Source organism: Doryrhamphus excisus, chromosome 8, assembly GCF_030265055.1.
Source record: "Doryrhamphus excisus isolate RoL2022-K1 chromosome 8, RoL_Dexc_1.0, whole genome shotgun sequence".
Classification (NCBI taxonomy): Eukaryota; Metazoa; Chordata; class Actinopteri; order Syngnathiformes; family Syngnathidae; genus Doryrhamphus; species Doryrhamphus excisus.
This window is the reverse complement of record NC_080473.1, coordinates 4324478-4343592: the sequence shown is the minus strand read 5'-3', so window position 1 is coordinate 4343592 and position 19115 is coordinate 4324478. Positions and strand designations below refer to the sequence as shown.

The following is a 19115-nucleotide window of genomic DNA, read 5'->3' as shown; positions in this document are numbered from 1 at the left end:
AATTTTTATTTTTTGAAATATTCAATCTATTCCTTCTCATGTGATCAGAGGACAATGGATAGACAATAATGAGATTAGCTAGAGGACATTGTGTTTGTTTATTAAGACAAGAGTTTGAGTACAACATTGCAGTGTTGACAGACAGCGACCCACATAGAAACCAGTTGACCCACTAGTACCATGAGCGACGGATTACATGAGTGTTGGTTTGTTTTTCAGCATCATTAAAAACAAATCATGGCTGTGAGATGATAAATCAAATTACAGAAGAAAAGTAATTGAATGGAGTTCCAGTAGACTATAATAATAATTGATTGGTAAGCTTGAAGGACCTTCTGCTTTCATTCACGAGCAAAGGTCGACTGAGCAGCAGGACGTCAATGGCTGCATCTCACTGCATGATGACGCACATTCTTTTTGGATTAGGTTATTACCTGCACAAAGACATATGCACATGTGTGTGTCATTGTTTGCACGGAATCTAATTCATGAGACATCATGGAATACAAACCGTGGGAGATGGTCTTGCAGAAGTTTTGTCCTTGCAAGCACTCAGTCACCGTGGTGCATTCATCTTGGTCTCCGCCATTGCAGGTGTAGCATTTCAATGTGAGCACTGTTTGACAACACCAAAATACATGAAAAATTGACTCTTTTTACGGGGCACAAGGAACGATATTTGGTAACTGAAAGGCACCACAAGGCAGTCGGACTAGGGTCGATTGGAACCGGTTCCGACATTCCGATTCTCCCGGAAAAACGTTCCGATGTCTACGTTCGGTGATTGGCCAGCGGCATAACATCAAACGAAAAGAGGCGGCGAGTGAACGTTTGTGTTCATTCATTTCAACCATGGACAGTGTGTGACGGCACTTGCCAGTTTGGCTGAAATTGTGCAAAAAATGAGCATTGTGTCACATTAAGTCGCTCTGGAGTATAAGTCGCACAAGGCCAAAAATGCATAATTAGGTAGAAAAAAACATACACAAGTCGCACTGGAGTATAAGTCGCATTTTTTGCAGGTAATTAATTTTTTTTACTTGACCAAAACAGACATTATGTCCTCCTGGAAGGCAAGTTCTAACAATAAAAGAATAGAGAACAGGCTGAATAGATGTTAAGATATGCTAACACAATAGTTATTCAGCTAACAAAAAATAAACATGAACGGAAAAGGTGTCCAGTGTTTATGTAACAGAAACAGTTTTTTCAAGTCGCTCTGGAGTATAAGTCGCAGGAACAGCCAACCCAGTGGCGTCATTAGGCCTATTTTAGGGGGAGCTTCAGGCCCCCTAAAATGTTCTTAAGCCCCCCTAAATAATTTGATTTTTTTTGTTTGGTTTTTTTACAAAAAAAATCTGACAAATTTGAAGTAATAGGGCAAAAGCAGGCTAATAAGCAAGCCAATAAGCAGGGTAATACTAGCCTATTACTACTGCTAGTAGCAGTAGTAAGCTAGTAATAATCAGAAGAATAATAATGATGGTAGTAATAATAATAGCTAATAATATAATGATTATTATATAATTGATAACTGTCCATTGGACAGAATGGTTGCAGAGCTTGAGCACCGGTTTAGCAGTGTCGATTGTGTGTACTTGTGTAAATTTAATGCTGGCCTAAAACAATTGAGTATCTATACTAAATCTGTCCAAAAGTGAGAAAGTTATATCCCGGTTCTTGTTCCTTATTTTTTTTTTATTTTTTTGAACGTGCATCTCCACGGGGGCTAAGGCCCCCCCATCCTCAGAACCTAGTGAGCCAACTTCTGAAAAAAAGTGTGACTTATAGTCCGGAAAACACGGTAATATACTGTACTGTATATTTATTGAGGGTTAGGTTAATGGTAAAAACTAAATGTGCTTCTTTTATTGTCAGCCTGTTCCACCCAGTTGTACTGTATTTGGTTAGGTCAACACAAAAGTGAGTGTTTAAATAAGAAAATTTAATTAGGCGGAACCAGTTGAGAAAAAAATGTGACCTTTTGTTGTGTTTTTTGTAATAAAGTATGCCGTAAGCGTGTCTCACCTTGAGTGCTGCAGAGCAGCAGAAGCATCAGCGTGACCAGCAGGACCTTCATGTTGCCAGAGTGTGTGTGTGTGTTTGTGTGTTCATGCATGTGTGTGGCTACGGCCCCTTTTATACTGGTGCATCACATACCTTCTCAAGCCCGACATTCACTTCCTTGTCCGCTTGAATAACAGTACGTACTTTCTTTTTTTTAATCCCATTGTCCACTGACTGGAACTTGTGCATATCAGACATGATGTTTTTCCTCTACACCCTTTTGTACAACAGGTGATCCTTGCAGAACAAGTTTTAAAAAGGGACTGCACGCAACTGGCTCAAGGTTAAGGTACTTTCCCACCTCAAACAACAAGTTTTTTAAAACAACAATTAAAAAATGATTGCTATTTTCTGGTTGACTATGTATGGCCTATTATAAAATATTGACAGACAAGTTCTATGTGGTATTATGGTCACTGGGCATCATGACGTTAGATTACATTACATTACATACCTTTTATACATGCCAGGGCTGAGACAAACATACCATACCCTACCTGAGGTTGAATGAAAAAAGGTTCTCCTCTCATTCCATGTGGAAGTGGTAAGTTTTTGGCTTATTTGTCCTTCTTGCCCACTGTGAACCACTTTCTTAAATTTAGAATAAGTGAATTGGTGAGGAAGGCGGCACGGCGGTGGAGTGGTTATCGCGTAGACCTCACAGCTAGGAGACCAGGGTTCAATTCCACCCTCGGCCATCTCTGTGTGGAGTTTGCATGTTCTCCCCGGGCATGCGTGGGTTCTCTCCGGGTACTACGGTTTCCTCCTGAATTCCAAAAACATGCTAGGTTAATTGGCGACTCCAAATTGTCCATAGGTATGAATGTGAGTGTGACTGGTTGTTTGTCTATATGTGCCCTATGATTGGCTGGCCACCAGGGTGGACCCTGCCTCTTAATGAATGAATGAATAAACGTAATCTTGAGCCGGTGACATCTACTGGCAAGAAGGTGTTACACATTTTACTTTTTGCACTCTGGTACCATGGACAGCACATGAGAGACAACCTGACATTACAAATCAGGAGATTTCAGACTGTTTTGTTCTTGATTGGATTGGTTGCGGTCTTCATTGGCCGACTGTCTGTGGCGACACAACAAACACACAACAAGTATTATCGCTTCATCAGTCGACTGCTCCATAAAAGCTGTGGCTGAAACGTACCCCTCAAACTTCCTCTCCCGATAAGCGGTGCCATTCTTCATGAGGTAGAGAAGGATCATGTCACACAAGAAAACTCCCTGTTAAATAGTTAAATAGAAAAGAGGTCCATGTGCGGTGACGTGGCAGGGTATAAAAATAAAATCAATCAAACCGTATGGGTGGGGGGGGATGCTGCTACTCACCGCGCCCATTAAAGCTAACCCTGAACCAACACTGATGGCTGTGGGCACGATGCTGAACATCCCAGCCTATCAACAACAAAGAAATTCATGAAAACACAAAGACTCAATATTTCATGTATTTTTTTATATATTTAAATTTTTTGCCAATAATTTCACATTTAAAAAAGATTTTACAGCTTCCACTGTATAAGAGGCGACTTTTTTCTTAAAAACCCTGCAGCTTATATAGCTGTGCAGCTCATTTATGACTATGTTCTGATCCCGTGACATCTCCTATTCTTCAGAAGTACTGCTAATAGTTTAAATAATATGGCGCTCACAAGTCAGTGAAGCAACCAATGAACTGTTTTACTGGGAAAAATACATTATGCTTTTTATTTTAACTTGCATATTTTGTAGCTACCTTTTGGTCGTTAAGTTAGAGTGGGATGAATTTAGCATTCTCTCTAAGATGACAATGAGAGTTAGACTGTTATATTGAGTAATGACCTGCAATTTCTGATGTGTGACAGTTTTCTCATAACTCATTATTAGCTACTGTGAAAGAAAGAATTGCCTGGTTCTCATGGACTTGTGTTCGCCGCAATATGTATTTTTATGACATGGACATGTGGGGCTCATGGTCCGGTGCGGCTTATACCTTTTTGGTCGTTAAGTTACAGTGTGATGAATTTAGCATTCTCTCTAAGATGACAATGTGAGTTAGACTGTTATATTGAGTAATGACATCTTGCAATTTCCAATGTGTGACAGTTTTCTCATAACTCATTATTAATTACTGTCAAAGAAAGAGTTGCCTGGTTCTCATGGACTTGTGTTCGCCGCAATATGTAATTTTATGACGTGAACATGTGGGGCTTATGGTCCGGTGTGGCTTATACCTTTTGGTCGTTAAGTTACACTGTGATGAATTTAGCATTATATCTATGATGGCAATATGTATTTTTATGACGTGAACATGTGGGGCTTATGGTCCGGTGCAGCTTATACCTTTTGGTCGTTAAGTTACAGTGTGATGAATATAGCATTCTCTCTAAGATGACAATGAGAGTTAGACTGTTATATTCAGTAATGACCTCCTGCAATTCCCAATGTATGAGAGTTTTCTCATTAGCTACTGTCAAACAAAGAGTTGCCTGGTTCTCATGGACTTTTGTTCGCCGCAATATGTATTTATGATGTGGACATGTGCGGCTTATATCTGTCTCTAAATTTCGTGGTTTGCAGCTGAAACACTGACGTGACTTATACATCGGAAATCACGGTAAATAAAACTGTTACACTACTTGCATAGTGATTTATTGTACTTACATTTGACCACTGAATAGTAAAACAGGATGTAAAATAAAGTGATGGATTCGTAGCCGCCACATTTTGCTTACCCTCCCATTCACCATGATGTTGAATCGCACTCCGTAGACTTTGAATTGAGATCGGTAACTCTCCCCTGCTGCATTTTTATAATAGCGCACATGCCTGGTGGATTGGAAGATTGAATGCTACGTGAGAAATCTCATGTTAAGTCAAGTATTTGAATGGTAAACCAAGTCAAACCTGAAGTTAAATCCCACTGCAATGGCCTTGTCGGACGTGCTGATGTCCTGGCGAGTGAAGCGGTACTGTGGATGACAGCTGGAGTAACCTTTGTCGAGGTCACAGTTCCACTCAATGTGGATGCCAATGGAGCCTCCCTGGTGCCAAATGACCAATGTGGACATGATATGATGTACTGTACATACAGTATAAATATGATAATAGTAGTAGTACATACAAATACTGCCATGTCGTTGAAGTTGTACCCTGCTCTCATGGTGATGTCTCCCAGGCCAAAGATAGGGCAGTAGGGGTACAGCTTTTCATCATATCTGCATTTCTGCAAATACGACTGGTTCGTTGTATCTAGAATGTTAGACCTGAGGGAAAGTGCAATTTGTACAAAGCGTGTTCAACACCTGCTGCTTTGTGTCTACGGGACTAAGTCAACAACATACTTTGAAAATGCAAATTTAGGGAATTGTATGAAATTCTTGATGTAGATGGTGAAGTTTTCTGCGTTTGTCAGCAAAGACCTTCTGTTAAAACAAACATGTGAACATTTACCTTACATTCAAATGAACATTCACGCAAACAAACACAAATATGTCTTACTGGGGTTTGAAGGGCCTTTCCACGGGACACCAGCCAAATATTTCACAAGTACCAGTGGAGTTTTGACCACTGCGTACACATCGACCACTCATGACTCCTTTGAAAAAAACACAAGCATGTGTGCAGAGTGTGCCTGGATGTATGTACAGTATACAAGATATTTCTGACACAATTGGAGTGGAGTTATGGAGGGGGGAAAGCTGTTCCTGAGTTAGTCTGGGTTTATTGCCTCTCTGCTTATGTATGCCTTACATTGAAGGGTTAGAGCACCACCTGTGGGCCATCGGTAGTGTATCGGCTCACATTCCTCACTCAATGCAGACCTTACACTGTGAAGAACTGGCCACTGGTAGTCCAGCATTTGCGCTATAATGCTGTTTTTAGAGCAGGGGTTCCCAAACTTTACCAACTCAGGGGCCACTTAAAAATCTAAAAAATGTCTGCGGCCCACCTTTGTCGTGTATAAACAGTACACAGATGAAATGCTGCGTTTTCAGAGCACTTAACTTTATTATTAATATTATTATAATAATTAATAATGTCGATTATATATAATTAATATGTTATTATTATATAATATTGATTATTAATATATAATTATTGTAATAATAATAATAATTATTATTGATTAATTGATAATAATTTAATTAAAGCAATGATTTTTTGATGAAAGAAAATACTTCCAGTATAAAAGCATGCATACTTCTACTCTACAATGTTTTTGCAACAGTACCATGCCATCAACAGTAAAGTGCAAAACACAAAATTGATACAAAATTGCTCGTATTCAACGTGTTTAGTTTTGATGGCAGATGGCAAAAACAGATTTTTTACCACATAGACTCTGCAGAGTCGTATTCCCTCATTGGTTCCACATCTGAGCGTAATAAGTCGAGTTCTGAAGTAGGAGTCCTTATTTACAAATACAATATTTTTGTACTTAGAGCCCCTGCCTCTCGCCCGAATACAGCTGGGATAGGCTCCAGCACCCCTGCGACCCTCGTGAGGAAAAAGTGGTAGAAAATGAATGAATGAATGTACTTAGAGCATATAAAACTTGTTTATGAGCCAAATATGGTTTTAGCGTTATTAGAGTCCTGTAGATATGAAATAACACCCCTATAGTCATCTTTACACTTGTATTACCTAATATAGCAGACATAATGAGACCAAATAAGCCATTTAAGACATAAGTAAGACTTGTGCTTGTGCGTGTTGCTATAAATATGTTCCCTCTGGGAGTGGATTGGCTGGCGGACAGAAAGGGTCATCGGTAGCCCATGCTTTTGTTAAGACATCATTGTGCCTGTTGGTCCAACGATCAAGTCTGGCGCTTGTGCGTCTCACTGACCATTACAGTAATATTACTGACACCTAGTGACCAGTGTAGAATACTATCATTTAAAGCATCTTTGAATGAATCTTCTAAATACCTTTGTATTTGACTTCATTTGACTGCTCCAAAATACTTGAATAAAGCTAAAATATGTAAGATTTGTTTAAATATGTATATTTTCTCACTAATAATACATCGCAGTCAACCACAAGACGGCATTATTTATTCATATATTTCTGAAAAACTGTGATAGAGTGAAGCTGCAAAATTCAAAGTGGTGAGGGATTACTGCATAGTTTTCTGTAAATACGAATTAAATCTGTTCCCTTCCAGTCAGGTTTACTAATTACTGCAACCACCTGCTTGTGTTGCAATGTTGATGTTCATGATGTTCATGAATGCACATGACCGTGAGAGTGTCTAGTTGATAATGAGGAAGGGTGGTTGTTGCTGGTGTAGTGTTGGAACATTTTTGCAAAATTCATTTGTCAATCAAATGCATAGGGATTTCTGTCCTACCATGACCAGCCACCACTATATGTCCCTCTTGGCAGTCCTCGTCTCCCTGACAGAGGCCATCCAACACTTTGGGGCTCTGGAAACGACATGTTCCAAGAGATTGATTCAAAAATTGAACTCTATTTAGTGTAAAACTGTCTGTAAAAAAACTGTGTAAAACAAGAGTTCCAAAATGTTTTAGCGATTGGCTTTTAAGTTGACTTCATGACAATGTTTAACGGTAGGGGAAACTTTGTGTGCGGGCAGCTTGATTCATCAGAGCCACACTTAAGTTGTTGCCTTTAGAGGAAAGCAGACACAAATGCACACAAGCAGGTTGGCTATTTTTCTTGGCTGCCGCTGCAAGTGTGACAGGAGGGAGTTTACATGCCAGGAATGTTTTGGAAATGTGCAGCAGCAATAATAAAACTAAGGAAAGAAGTGAGCAACACGGACACACAAAGTCAAATGCAGGGGTGTCCAAATTCTGGCCCGGTGGCCATTTTCTACCTGTGACTATTTTTTCCTTGGCCCGTGGCACACCTTCTAAAAATAGAATTTAAAAAAGTAAATGTTTTCCTTTTAAAGACAACAGCAAAAATAGAAAAATCTGCAGTAAATGTACAAGATTATAGTCAAAACATTGAGAGAAAAGTTGTAATCTTGTTGAATAAAATTGGAAAAAAGGTCATATTGTTATGAGAAAAAATAAGGTTATTTAGCAGCACAAAGTTGAAATATTTATTATAACTATTTAAAGTTGTAATATGAAAAACAAACTTAATTTTGGGAAAATTAGGCTGCAGAAAAGGTTTTACGAGAATGAAGTCAAAATAAGGCAAGTTACAATAATAAAGTTGAAATAGTTAAGTTGAGATAGTAAAGTTGAAACTGCATTAAAAAATAGCTTTCATTTTTAAAGATAGACGATAATATTGGGCCACCGAAAATATCATCCTGATATCAGCATCAAAATATGACATCGGTTGACATTGGTATTTTCCCAAAAATGTAAACGCTATTTAAAAAAAATGCATCAGACATCCCTAGTAATTTTACAAGACAAGTGTAAATATTAATAGAAAAAAAATGAAATCTTCAGAATTATGAGAACCTATGGTATTTATGGAAAATGAGGGTATTTATTGAAATATATATAACGTCTTAGAATAGCTACTGTACACATGTTTCTTTACAAAAGAAGTGGCCCTTGCATGCTTTAATTTTGCACTATGTGACTCTTGTTGGAAAAAGCTTGGACAACCCTGGTCTAATGTCTCATGGAACAATAACAATATTATTTTACCCCTCTTGTGTAATTAAAGCAATACTGAAATACCTCTTGGTTCAATGCAGTACAGTTCTACACCACTGCAATCAAAAATTATCATTATTATCGTTCTTGCAGCAAAATGGTTGACAGCGCTTCTAATGAAGTGTACCGTATACGGTATGGCAACACAAGGCCGTTTGGAATAGTTTTCCTACATGATCAGACATCTGCGACCAAATAAAGCAACTCCAATGTAAACACTCTGACAGCTTGGCGCACACGAGTTGTGAGGAGTTACATGAAAGTACACAATAACTTCCTTGTGTGTTTTGTCATTTTCACATTGGCTGCAATTAGAATAAGTAAAGACAGTCATTCCTGCCTCTGTTTGACATCTAGGTAATATTCATGATCCTTCCTCGTCTGTGAAGCCTCAGTCAAGTGAAGGTGGGTGTCCGCTCAGGGCAATATGGCCCAGAGACAGTAAGCAGAATGTATACACGGCCAGTTTCAGGCGCACAAAGTCAATGGATTGTTTTGCTATATAGCGCTTAACTTCTTTTTACAAGTTAGCATGACTACTGCCATTGGCTGGCGACCAGTCCAGGGTGCACCCTGCCTCTCATTCGTAGTAGCTGGGATAGGCTCCAGCATACCCCCACAACACCGAGGTAAGCGGCATAAAAAATGGCCATGTCATGCCATCATCAACGGATGAGAAGCCATTTATTTTACTACTACAGTCGTACCTCGCCACTTCAAGCTTCGTATTTTGCAGCTTTTCTCTGTCATGTTTTTTCAAAAATATATTATACGGCCTATGATTAGTAATAAAATAATAATAATGTATATATATACATGCATATTGTGTTTTTTGTGCATATATTCAAGCATACAAATTGCATAGAAATGAACTGAAATACAAAGAGAGACACACAAGCACCAGATTTGATTGCTGGGACAACAAGCTTTTCATGCAGATTTGAATTACCTCAGAATAGGCACAAAAATCCCAAACACATCCCTAACTCACACTTAACTAAAACTCATCTCTGAATCCCCGACGTCACAACACACACAAGTGTGAGACTCATTTATGTCTTAAATGGCTTATTTTCTCTTATTATGTCTGCTATGTGGAGTAATATGACTTTAAATGTGACTATAGGGGTGTTATCTAATGTCTAGAGGGCTCTAATAATGTTACAAATCATATTTGGCAGGTTGTAAACAGATTTTCTATGCTCAAATTTTTGTTGTTTTTTTTTCCTTTGATTTCCATTATACGGCTGACAAAATATGTAAGTGTAACAATAACCATAGAGGACAGAGAGCTTTAGAAGTAAGACTGTTAATTGATGTAAATAAAGATATACAAACAGAACAGCAAAACAAACTTGTGCCATATGAAATACAATATCCAAAAAACATTGCAATTTTCTTTGCTGCTTATGCATGATTCCTACCTCAGCGCAGTATCCCAGCTTCTGATTGGGCGTCTCCAGGAAGTTGGTTACAACAAATAGAATAGCTTCACCCTGCATGTAAACAACAAAACAGCTCAAATGGTAATTATAGGTATGTTTAACAAAGTAGCTTGTGTAAGTACCCCTGCGGGAGGGTGTGTGTTTTAACCTGTGGTGGGATGACATAGTCCTCTGGCCCCCACACCAACACACCTGACTCTGTGGTGTTGGTCACTGAGACGCCTTTCAGTTTAGTGATGACTGAGCTCTGGATGGCCTCGTCTATCTCCTGGTAGCCTTTCTTGCTTAAGAAAACCCACCTGAGGGGGGATACAGTTTGCATTTAAATACTCACATTTGTTTCAAGCGTCATTCAGTTTCTCTACGTTAGATATGCACAGGGGGAAATAATACATTTAAACATAATAATATAGAATAATCGTACATTGAAATATGTACAATCAGTACTATTGGTGCAAATACTACAATTAATATGGATAAGATGCATCCACAATTCTTCAATGAAATAATGTTTTATGAGTCTCCCTAAATACACCATACCAATAAAGTTACGTGATTTGTCAATTCAAACTTTACTTTATTCATTCAAAATAAATGTACAGTGTAGCGGTGGGCGGATTAAATAACAAATATCACTTACCCTATTAGGTAACCGATTATAGATAACTGGATGAGTCTGTACAAAATCCCAACCGTTTTATTTTTGGCCACAATGAATTTTTCTGTTTTGTAGTCAAAAAAGGAAAAAAGTCGTCCTTTACACCAACTCGCGGCCATCCTGCAGGTCTCGTGAGTGCCTGTGGATATCGTCACGTCGCAGCGTGTCGGTTGAACCGTCCACTCGCCTGGAAGCTTCCACGGAGAACTTTCGGAAGTCCACCACAAAACTATCCGTACCTCGTTTGTCCTCCTGGAGGCGGACGAACCTACTGGATAACACCTCCGACCATCTTCATCCGCCACCAGTCCCGTTTCCCTATCAAAAGCACCACGGTGACGTCACAAGCCGGTATACAAACAAGCTAACAGGTGAGCTAATTGTTTTTTTCATGGATACTTTATTGCGATTTAACGATTAAGTTGGGATGAAAGTTTTCTTCTGTAGAATAATTACTTCACTTTTAATAATTACCTAATTTTTTTTACCTCACTTTGAAAGACAATATTAATCACAAGCTTAGTCCTAAATAATGTGATTGGCTGACATCATCTAACATTATTGGGTGCTTTGTCCTTAAAATGATTCAATTGTGCAATGAATAGTGCATGATTATGGATGCAAAAGTTCAAGTTCATATAGCCTAATTTTGCAGCTGGGGCATCTACTCAACAGCAGAGTGTATTGGGGCTTCTGTACTTGCATTTCAATATGTATACTATGTGTACTTGGTTCCAGATGGTTCAAATTTTGTTTTATGATGGAGCTGGACCAGTCCATCCACAATGATGTTATGTTCTTATTAAAGGGTGAATGAAAGTTTTCATCAGATGCTATTAAATATTTAACTTTAGGCTGTTTGGGTTCTATCTAGTTATTGGCGATAGACAGAGAATTGTTGTCTTACCAGTTGCTACCAGAAGAGGGCTAAAGAGTACCACTTTTTCCAAACGTCACATTTATCATGATCATTATCATGCAATGAAATGCTAACCTTTTGACTGTTTTGCTTTATTTTTTAGGAAACAAAGATTAATAAAGATTTATTTGAACAAAAAAAACTGAACTACAATCGTCTGTAAACAACAACAAAAATTCGATGGACAGGGTAGACCTTTATTTTGATAGACCAACTCACGTCACATGTCCACAGCTCAACCAATAGCAACACAGAATTCAATAGTTTGCGGAAGTTACCAATGAGCGTGTTGTCTTTTGAACGTCGTGGCTAACTTTTTTATTTCACAATTGTAACCCTGATTGCGAGACGTTAGCTATATAGTCGGGTTATATATTGCCCATTATATATCACACTATCATACCTGCTGGACCAATAATGCCCAAATCGAAATCATCACGGCACCCAAAAGAAAACGAGTCCAAAGAGTTGCCAATTTACCAGCATAAAGCCAAACTGGTCCAGGCTGTGAAAGATAGCACTTTCTTGGTGGTCACAGGCGAGACAGGCTGCGGGAAAACCACACAGCTTCCACAATATTTACACGAAGCAGGTAAGCCATCTTTCGAAATAGTTTAGTATGTTAGCAGCATGTATATATGTTATGCAGATGTCATACACGTGATCTCGGTTCTTGTGTTTTCCTGTCAGGTTTTTGTAAAAATGGCAAAATTTGCATCACCCAGCCCCGCAGAGTGGCTGCCATCACGGTTGCTCAGAGGGTTGCCCAGGAGATGCAATGCACTCTGGGTAAACAGGTGGGCTATCAGGTGCGCTTTGACGACTATACGTCACAGGTGAGATACCATCCCTGCACGAACACACACTTCTGTCTATCTTTCGTTGTTACACGCTGAGGCTGTGATGTGATTGAGACAGGACACGCAGGTGAAGTACATGACGGATGGCTGTTTGCTCAGAGAGGTCCTGGCAGACCCAGGACTAGCTCAATATGCCGTGGTGGTCTTGGATGAGGTCCATGAGCGAAGCCTCAACACAGTGAGTCTCCACAGTAGCCATGAAAGAGCGTTAGAGATACAGTACACTGATATGGAATAAAATAGCAATGACAATATATTCTTAAGGATGTTCCGATCACCGATACTGATAATCCATGAGTGAAATCATCCGATCCCGATCACATGCATACAATGTAAATATTAAAATGTACTACTTGCTATATTAGGGGTCTAAGAGTTGAGATTTATTCTCCAAACTTTATTTAACGTTACAATAGCACTATATTCTAATAACAATTGACACTTTCATTATTAGAATGATCACGTCTTCAACTTATCTTTGCAAATATTACAACTTATTTCCTGTAAAAGCTCTTTTTTCTTGTTCTAGTATATAAAACTATGATTTTGTCTTTCAACAAGTCAAAATTACTAGTTAATTCTCATCACATTCTGATTTGTTGTATTACCGTAGTACGTTATTCTTATAATATTACTTTATTCTTGTGAAATGCTGACTTTATGTCTGATCCTAATAGTCCAAGGTACAGCCTCGGGGGCTATTTGCAGCACACATTTTGTGTTTTTGCAGTCTGCAGTGCTTTGTAGGAATGATAATAACCAAAAAAAAACCTGCATACATGGCAAAAATGAAAAAAATATATATATAGTATATCAAAGTAGCCCCCCACATTCTTTGATTTTTCACCCCTGATGTAGATCGTCCAGATGAGGCACATATTCTATAAATTGGCTGTTTATATTTTTGCAGGATATCCTCCTGGGCTTGCTAAAGAAAGTCTTCTCTGATCCCGCTGAGGCAACAAAGGTACGCTCTTTCCCACTGAAAGTGGTGGTGATGTCGGCTACCATGGAAACAGACAAACTTTCCACCTTCCTGGGCGACTGTCCCGTATTCACGATACCCGGGAGGACCTTTCCTGTTACATGCACATTTGGCAACGCTGTAGGACCCAAGGACTTGGACAGCATGGGTTATGTGAAGGAGGTATTCAATTGAACATGAACCCAGTCCTGCATAATGCCACGAGATTAAACAACGCAACTTTTGTATTTTCCTACACAGGTTGTGTGCGTGGCCCTGGATGTCCACACCAGTGAGATGGCAGGAGATATTTTGGTGTTTTTAACAGGTTGGCCAGATACCTCGTTTACAGTGTAAACAGTGTAAATCAGTTACAGTGTAAATCACAACCCGTCAATCTTTCTGTGTTTGACAGGTCAGTCAGAAATTGAACACGCCTGCGATTTCCTGTTTGAGAAAGCCGAGTCTATAGATTACCGCTACGATGTACAGGATAAAACAGTTGAAGGACTCCTTATTTTACCCCTCTATGGTTCCATGCCTACTGGTAAATTCACACAACAGCCTTTTTATTATGGATTGAAATTCAACTTCAAATTGAGATATGTACGCTTGCCTTCTTTTCACAGATCAACAGCGGCAGATCTTTCAGCCGCCTCCTCCCGGAATAAGGAAGTGCGTTGTGGCCACAAACATCGCAGCGACATCTCTCACCATCAACGGCATTAAGTGAGAATTCTGCTTATATGTACATATTGTTTTCCCACAGGGCTGCGATATATCTGTGGTGCTGGGTTGAGTGGAGACGGCGTTAGATGACGTCTGATTTGTTTAATTGCCATGACGTAAAACTAAGTGTGGCATTATCACGTTTTTAAACCCATAAGTCATTGACTTATGGGTTGCCGTTTCATTTTCAGCTTACATGTGTGCAATATAACAAGAAAAACAAACTTGATATATGAGTGTGATTTTAAAGGTAATGTTCACATCATTGTACATCTAATGATGTCATTATATTGATGAACAGATGCGGTTATAATGCACGACTGAATGCAATGTGTGCAATGGATGCCAGCTCGCGTAGCGGTACAAGGTACAGGTGTGAGCCTAGGTGGGATGCAGGGCTGGTCCTCAAATGTGCATAATTGTAAGAACAACCTACACAGACGGCGCTGTTATGATGTGACGTCACGCTAGAGCAAAGACTGTGCTCGGCCACCACAAATAAATAAATAAATAAATGCATCTGTCGTATTTAAGATATGACTGAAGTGACCACACTGTGCTTTCAGGTACATCATCGACAGCGGTTTTGTCAAACAACTCAACCACAACTCCAGGGTGGGCATGGACATTTTGGAAGTGGTGCCCATTTCTAAGTAAGTCACACCTCTCGACATGGTAATACTCCCATATCGTAGTATTTTTCAACAATCTTACTGTACACAATAGTGTGTCATAACTGTAGCCTTGATGCTGGCATTTAGTTTAAAAGTGCTTTTCATACGCCCAACTGGGCACACTGTTTTATGTGTCAGTAGCATTCATGCTAACGAGCTGCGTTAGCATTTACATATGCACTGTATTGCTGCCTTTGTCCAACATAACCGATTACATTTATTACACACAGCAATGTAAAATCATGGAGTGGGTGAGAGGGCCTATTCACTGAAGAAATACAGAGTGCTCAAATTTCCCACATTTGTTGCTGACTGATGGATAGTTGGCAGAGCTCCAGGTTTATTTTACAACGTGTACCAAAGTCTGTTCGGAAGCAAGAGGAAAATGGTTGATTTTTCTTGTCTTTGGTAGTCATAAACAGGCTCGAGGGACATATTACTGTTACTACAACATTAAAGTATATTTTGCATAATAGGGGGAGTTGTGGTATTTGAGGTGAATTCATGTGTTTGCTTCCTGCCATTAGGAGTGAGGCCCGTCAGAGAGCGGGCCGAGCTGGAAGAACGTCAGCTGGGAAGTGTTTCCGCATATACACGAAGGAATTCTGGGAGGAGTGCATGTCGGAATATACGGTTCCAGAGATCCAGAGGACAAGTCTGACGGCAGTGATCCTCACCCTCAAGTGCCTGGGTGTTCATGATGTCATTCGGTACACGTGCTGTCTTGTCTTGTGGTTTTCATTGCAGGCTTGTCTTGTATAACTGTCATTTCTCCACAGGTTCCCTTACTTGGACCCTCCAGAGGAGAGGTTTATCCTGGAGGCGTTGAAACAGCTGTATCAGTTTGATGCTATTGACAGGTTGGTCACGCTGCTTTTTCTCTATTGGTGTGCTCCTAATGTATGTTGTTCGTTCTGCTAGGAGGGGTCGAGTGACTCGCCTGGGGGAGCTGATGGTGGAGTTCCCTCTGCACCCGGGCCTCACCAGGGCTTTGCTCAAAGCCGCTTCACTCGGCTGCCAGGACCTTCTGCTTCCAGTGGCCGCCATGTTGTCTGTGGAGAATATCTTCATACGACCAGGTAATGTAGCACAGCTTTGCAAAAGCATAATTTATCCTAAAATACGGTGGAACCTCTAAAGCAGGGGTGGGCAGACTACGGCCCTGGGGCCACATCTGGCCCGCCAGTTCTTGCCAAAATATTTCATTTCAACTTAACATACAACCTGACATCATGGCTTGAGTCAACTTTTTGATGATTTAAGTCGCTCTTTTATCAATTTTGTTATTTGATGTGGTCTGCTGTTTACAAAGTGCTCCTGAAAAAAGGGACGCAAGCACTTAAAGCAGATTGCATGACACCTTTACGGATACAATAATTCTAGGTGGACTGTTACGTGTAAAATATGTAGTCTGGCCCCTCGTCAATTTTGTTAAAGCAGTGCAGCCCGCGAGTCAAAAAGTTTGCCCACCACTGCTCTAAAGTGATCACAGTCGGTTGACCTTCTTTGGATTGAAAAAAGGCAGTTAAAAATAAAAATAAAAATAATAAATAAAAATAAAAATAATAAAAACACCCTGCAGACATGACATGGTCACAATAGACGAAAGTATTGGGTCATTTGACCTGCACATTTCCAGGGTGGTGTGTAGCATGTTGTTGTGCAAGCTTCGTGGCTTGAGTGTCTGATTTGTGTCTCTTCCAGGCCACCCTGAGAAGCAGAAAGAGGCCGATCAAAGTCACAGGACACTGGCAGCCAAGAGCGGCGGAATGAACGACTTTGCCACACTTCTTGCCGTCTTCCAACTGTGTCAGTCCAGGTAGCCATTACCACTGCATTTACATTCTTTGTCTCTTTGTATTGTAGCCTCCTTTTACCTTTTGGCCGCTGCAAGGTGTAGGCATGGTCGTCGTGCTTGGCTTTAAGACGTTGAACCCTCAAATGCGTTGACTGTCGTTTTTTAGTGCGTAAACTGAGGATATGAATATAATAAAAGACAAATATAACATGAAATAGTGGTCAACAAAAGTGCAACTTCACGCCTTTCCTTTCTCCTATTCCCTAACACATAGTACACCTTTTATTGCTTGTGTATGTATACAATCACATGCACACACTCCTATGCCCACATGACCATGCCCCCCACACCTCTGCAGGCAGTGACCTAAACGTGTCTCCTACACCTTTCCTTTTCTTTTAACACGACTCGCACCTGTATTCCCAGCGAAAGACCTTCTGCTTGGTGCAAGGACAATTGGATCCACTGGAGGGCGCTGAAATCTGCATTTAGCGTGGAGACTCAGCTGCGTGACATTCTCCTCCGCCTGCAACAAGTAACACAGCACTTGTCAGAACTCTTTAAGGGTAGCTGTCATATCTCATGCTGCTTCTATCTCATTAACGCTGTGTTTAGAAGAGAGACTTCCCAGTGGAGAAGTTTGACGGCAATAAAAAGGAACTTTTTAGACGGTGCCTGTGCACGGGATACTTCACAAACGTAGCGAGAAGGTAATATAACAACTACATTCTCATGAATAATTTGATATATTATTCGTATTTCTCCCCAACCCCCACCTATAGATCTGTTGGGAAGGTGTTTTGCACAATGGATGGTCACGGATCCATGGTTCACATCCACCCATCGTCATCGGTAAAGTTATGTTTATCAATGACATCTCTATTGAACCATTGTTATTGCTGCTAAATGTCCTCGGTGTTGCTCTCAGCTGTTTGAGCAGGAGATGGAGCTGGACTGGATTCTCTTCCACGATGTGCTGGTGACATCGCGGGTCTACGTCAGGACCGTGTGTCCCATCAGATATGAGTGGGTGAAGGAGCTGCTCCCCAAACTGCACGAGGTGGACGTCTACGAGCTCAGTAGCGTGGCGAGACAAGAAGTGACTGAGGAGGAGGTGATCAAGTGGGAGAGCAGGGAGGCGGCGAAAAGACAACCAGGTATTTAGGACCCATTTCAATATGTCTAATCTTAATCTTAATCATAATTATTAACATGTCATGCTTTCTTTATTTCACCCACTCCCAGAGGTTTCTACTGAGGATGTCTTGAAGAAACTGGAGAAGCGAAATAATGAAAGAACTGTCAGTGACGCTCGCATTCGCTACCTGCAGCGCAAGCAACAAAGACAACAAAACAGTAAAGCTCCCTGACTGTGGGAAATAACTCATTTTTAAAACATACGCCATGATAATAAACATTTTTTTTACATTTTTTAAAAATCCCATTATGTCCAGCAGTGATGCAGTTCATTTATTTATCTTGACTATATTTATGATAAAGGCTATACTTTAGCTATAGGTGGCAGCAGTGACTCAGGATGCAGAGCGGGTTGTCTGGAAACCGGAAGGTTGGCTCCCTCCACCCGGTCACTGTCATTGCGTCACTGGGCAAGACACTTCACCCACCTCTTGTGCTACCCACGCTGGTGTATGAATGTGAATTAATGTTTGGTGGTAGTCTGAGAGGCCATAGGTGCTAATGGTTAGTAGCTGTGGTTACAGATGTAGATTACCACCACTGTGATGTGATATAGGAGTGAATGAACAATGGGTTCACTTTATTGTGAAGCGCTTTAGGTGCATTGAAAAGCACTATAAAATCTCATCCGTTATTATTATAGGCAACCTCTTGACGTAGTTTATGCTAACTCCACAAGATGGCAAACTGCATTTGCAGTATCACGAGTGGGCAGCATCTAGCAACTTCATTGACATTTGAGTGCAGTTAAGAATGTTGGTTGTGCTCCTCAGCTTTTGGTGTGAAAGTCATGCCTATTAAACTTGTCGTACTGTTGTTTACGATGAACTTATCATCGATGTTAATGCTGGCTGAGCGGTCTGCTCCTTTTCCTACAACTTTGGTTCTGCTGCGTGTTTGACAAATACAAGTGTCCAAATTAGGCTGCACGTTGGTCGTGTGGTTAGCACGCAGACCAGGTTTGATTCCACCCTCGGCCATCTCTGTGTGGAGTTTGCATCTTCTTCCTGTGCATGCGTGGGTTTTCTCCGGGTACTCTGGTTTCCTCCCACATTCCAAAAACATGCTAGGTTAATTGGCGACTCCAAATTGTTAATAGTTATGAATGTGAGTGTGAATGGTTGTTTGTCTATATGTGCCCTGTGATTCTAGGGTGTACCC

General features: G+C 40.3%; 2 protein-coding genes across 3 annotated transcripts; one reads left to right on the top strand and one right to left on the bottom strand.

Moving 5' to 3' along the window:
• Positions 1-509: 509 nt before the first annotated feature.
• LOC131134858 (P2X purinoceptor 5-like) lies at positions 510-11166 on the bottom strand. 2 transcript variants are annotated; one of them, XM_058080520.1, is made up of 13 exons: positions 10796-11163; positions 10304-10454; positions 10135-10206; positions 7417-7492; positions 5562-5658; positions 5405-5485; positions 5185-5326; positions 4968-5104; positions 4796-4889; positions 3414-3479; positions 3232-3308; positions 2029-3150; positions 510-616 (listed from the first exon to the last, which is right to left on the bottom strand). In XM_058080520.1, the coding sequence occupies exons 1-12, from the start codon at positions 10930-10932 to the stop codon at positions 3081-3083; spliced, it is 1200 nt and encodes a 399-aa protein (XP_057936503.1). In that variant the 5' UTR covers positions 10933-11163; the 3' UTR covers positions 510-616; positions 2029-3080. The 2 variants fall into 2 exon arrangements, with proteins under 2 accessions (XP_057936503.1, XP_057936504.1); XM_058080521.1 differs by lacking the exon at positions 5405-5485 and having other exon boundaries at positions 10796-11166.
• Positions 10886-18711, top strand: dhx40 (DEAH (Asp-Glu-Ala-His) box polypeptide 40). Its single transcript, XM_058080517.1, has 18 exons — positions 10886-11184; positions 11836-12324; positions 12423-12568; positions 12651-12770; positions 13503-13739; positions 13818-13884; positions 13972-14103; positions 14186-14285; positions 14852-14938; positions 15487-15669; positions 15739-15819; positions 15881-16038; positions 16664-16778; positions 17184-17292; positions 17373-17467; positions 17540-17609; positions 17686-17914; positions 18003-18711. The coding sequence occupies exons 2-18, from the start codon at positions 12150-12152 to the stop codon at positions 18125-18127; spliced, it is 2229 nt and encodes a 742-aa protein (XP_057936500.1). The 5' UTR covers positions 10886-11184; positions 11836-12149; the 3' UTR covers positions 18128-18711.
• Positions 18712-19115: the final 404 nt, after the last annotated feature.

Bases quoted from the DNA above. Each gene is read 5' to 3' on its own strand.
- dhx40 (XM_058080517.1), top strand. From the start codon at position 12,150: ATGCCCAAATCGAAATCATCACGGCACCCAAAAGAAAACGAGTCCAAA. The intron at 13,885-13,971 runs GTTGGCCAGATA...TGTGTTTGACAG, and splicing joins TATTTTGGTGTTTTTAACAG to GTCAGTCAGAAATTGAACAC. The intron at 15,670-15,738 runs GTACACGTGCTG...ATTTCTCCACAG, and splicing joins GGTGTTCATGATGTCATTCG to GTTCCCTTACTTGGACCCTC.
- LOC131134858 (XM_058080520.1), bottom strand. From the start codon at position 10,932: ATGGCCGCGAGTTGGTGTAAAGGACGACTTTTTTCCTTTTTTGACTAC. The intron at 10,207-10,303 runs GTTAAAACACAC...GTTTACATGCAG, and splicing joins ACTATGTCATCCCACCACAG to GGTGAAGCTATTCTATTTGT. The intron at 3,480-4,795 runs GTAAGCAAAATG...TGTTGTTGATAG, and splicing joins ACATCATGGTGAATGGGAGG to GCTGGGATGTTCAGCATCGT.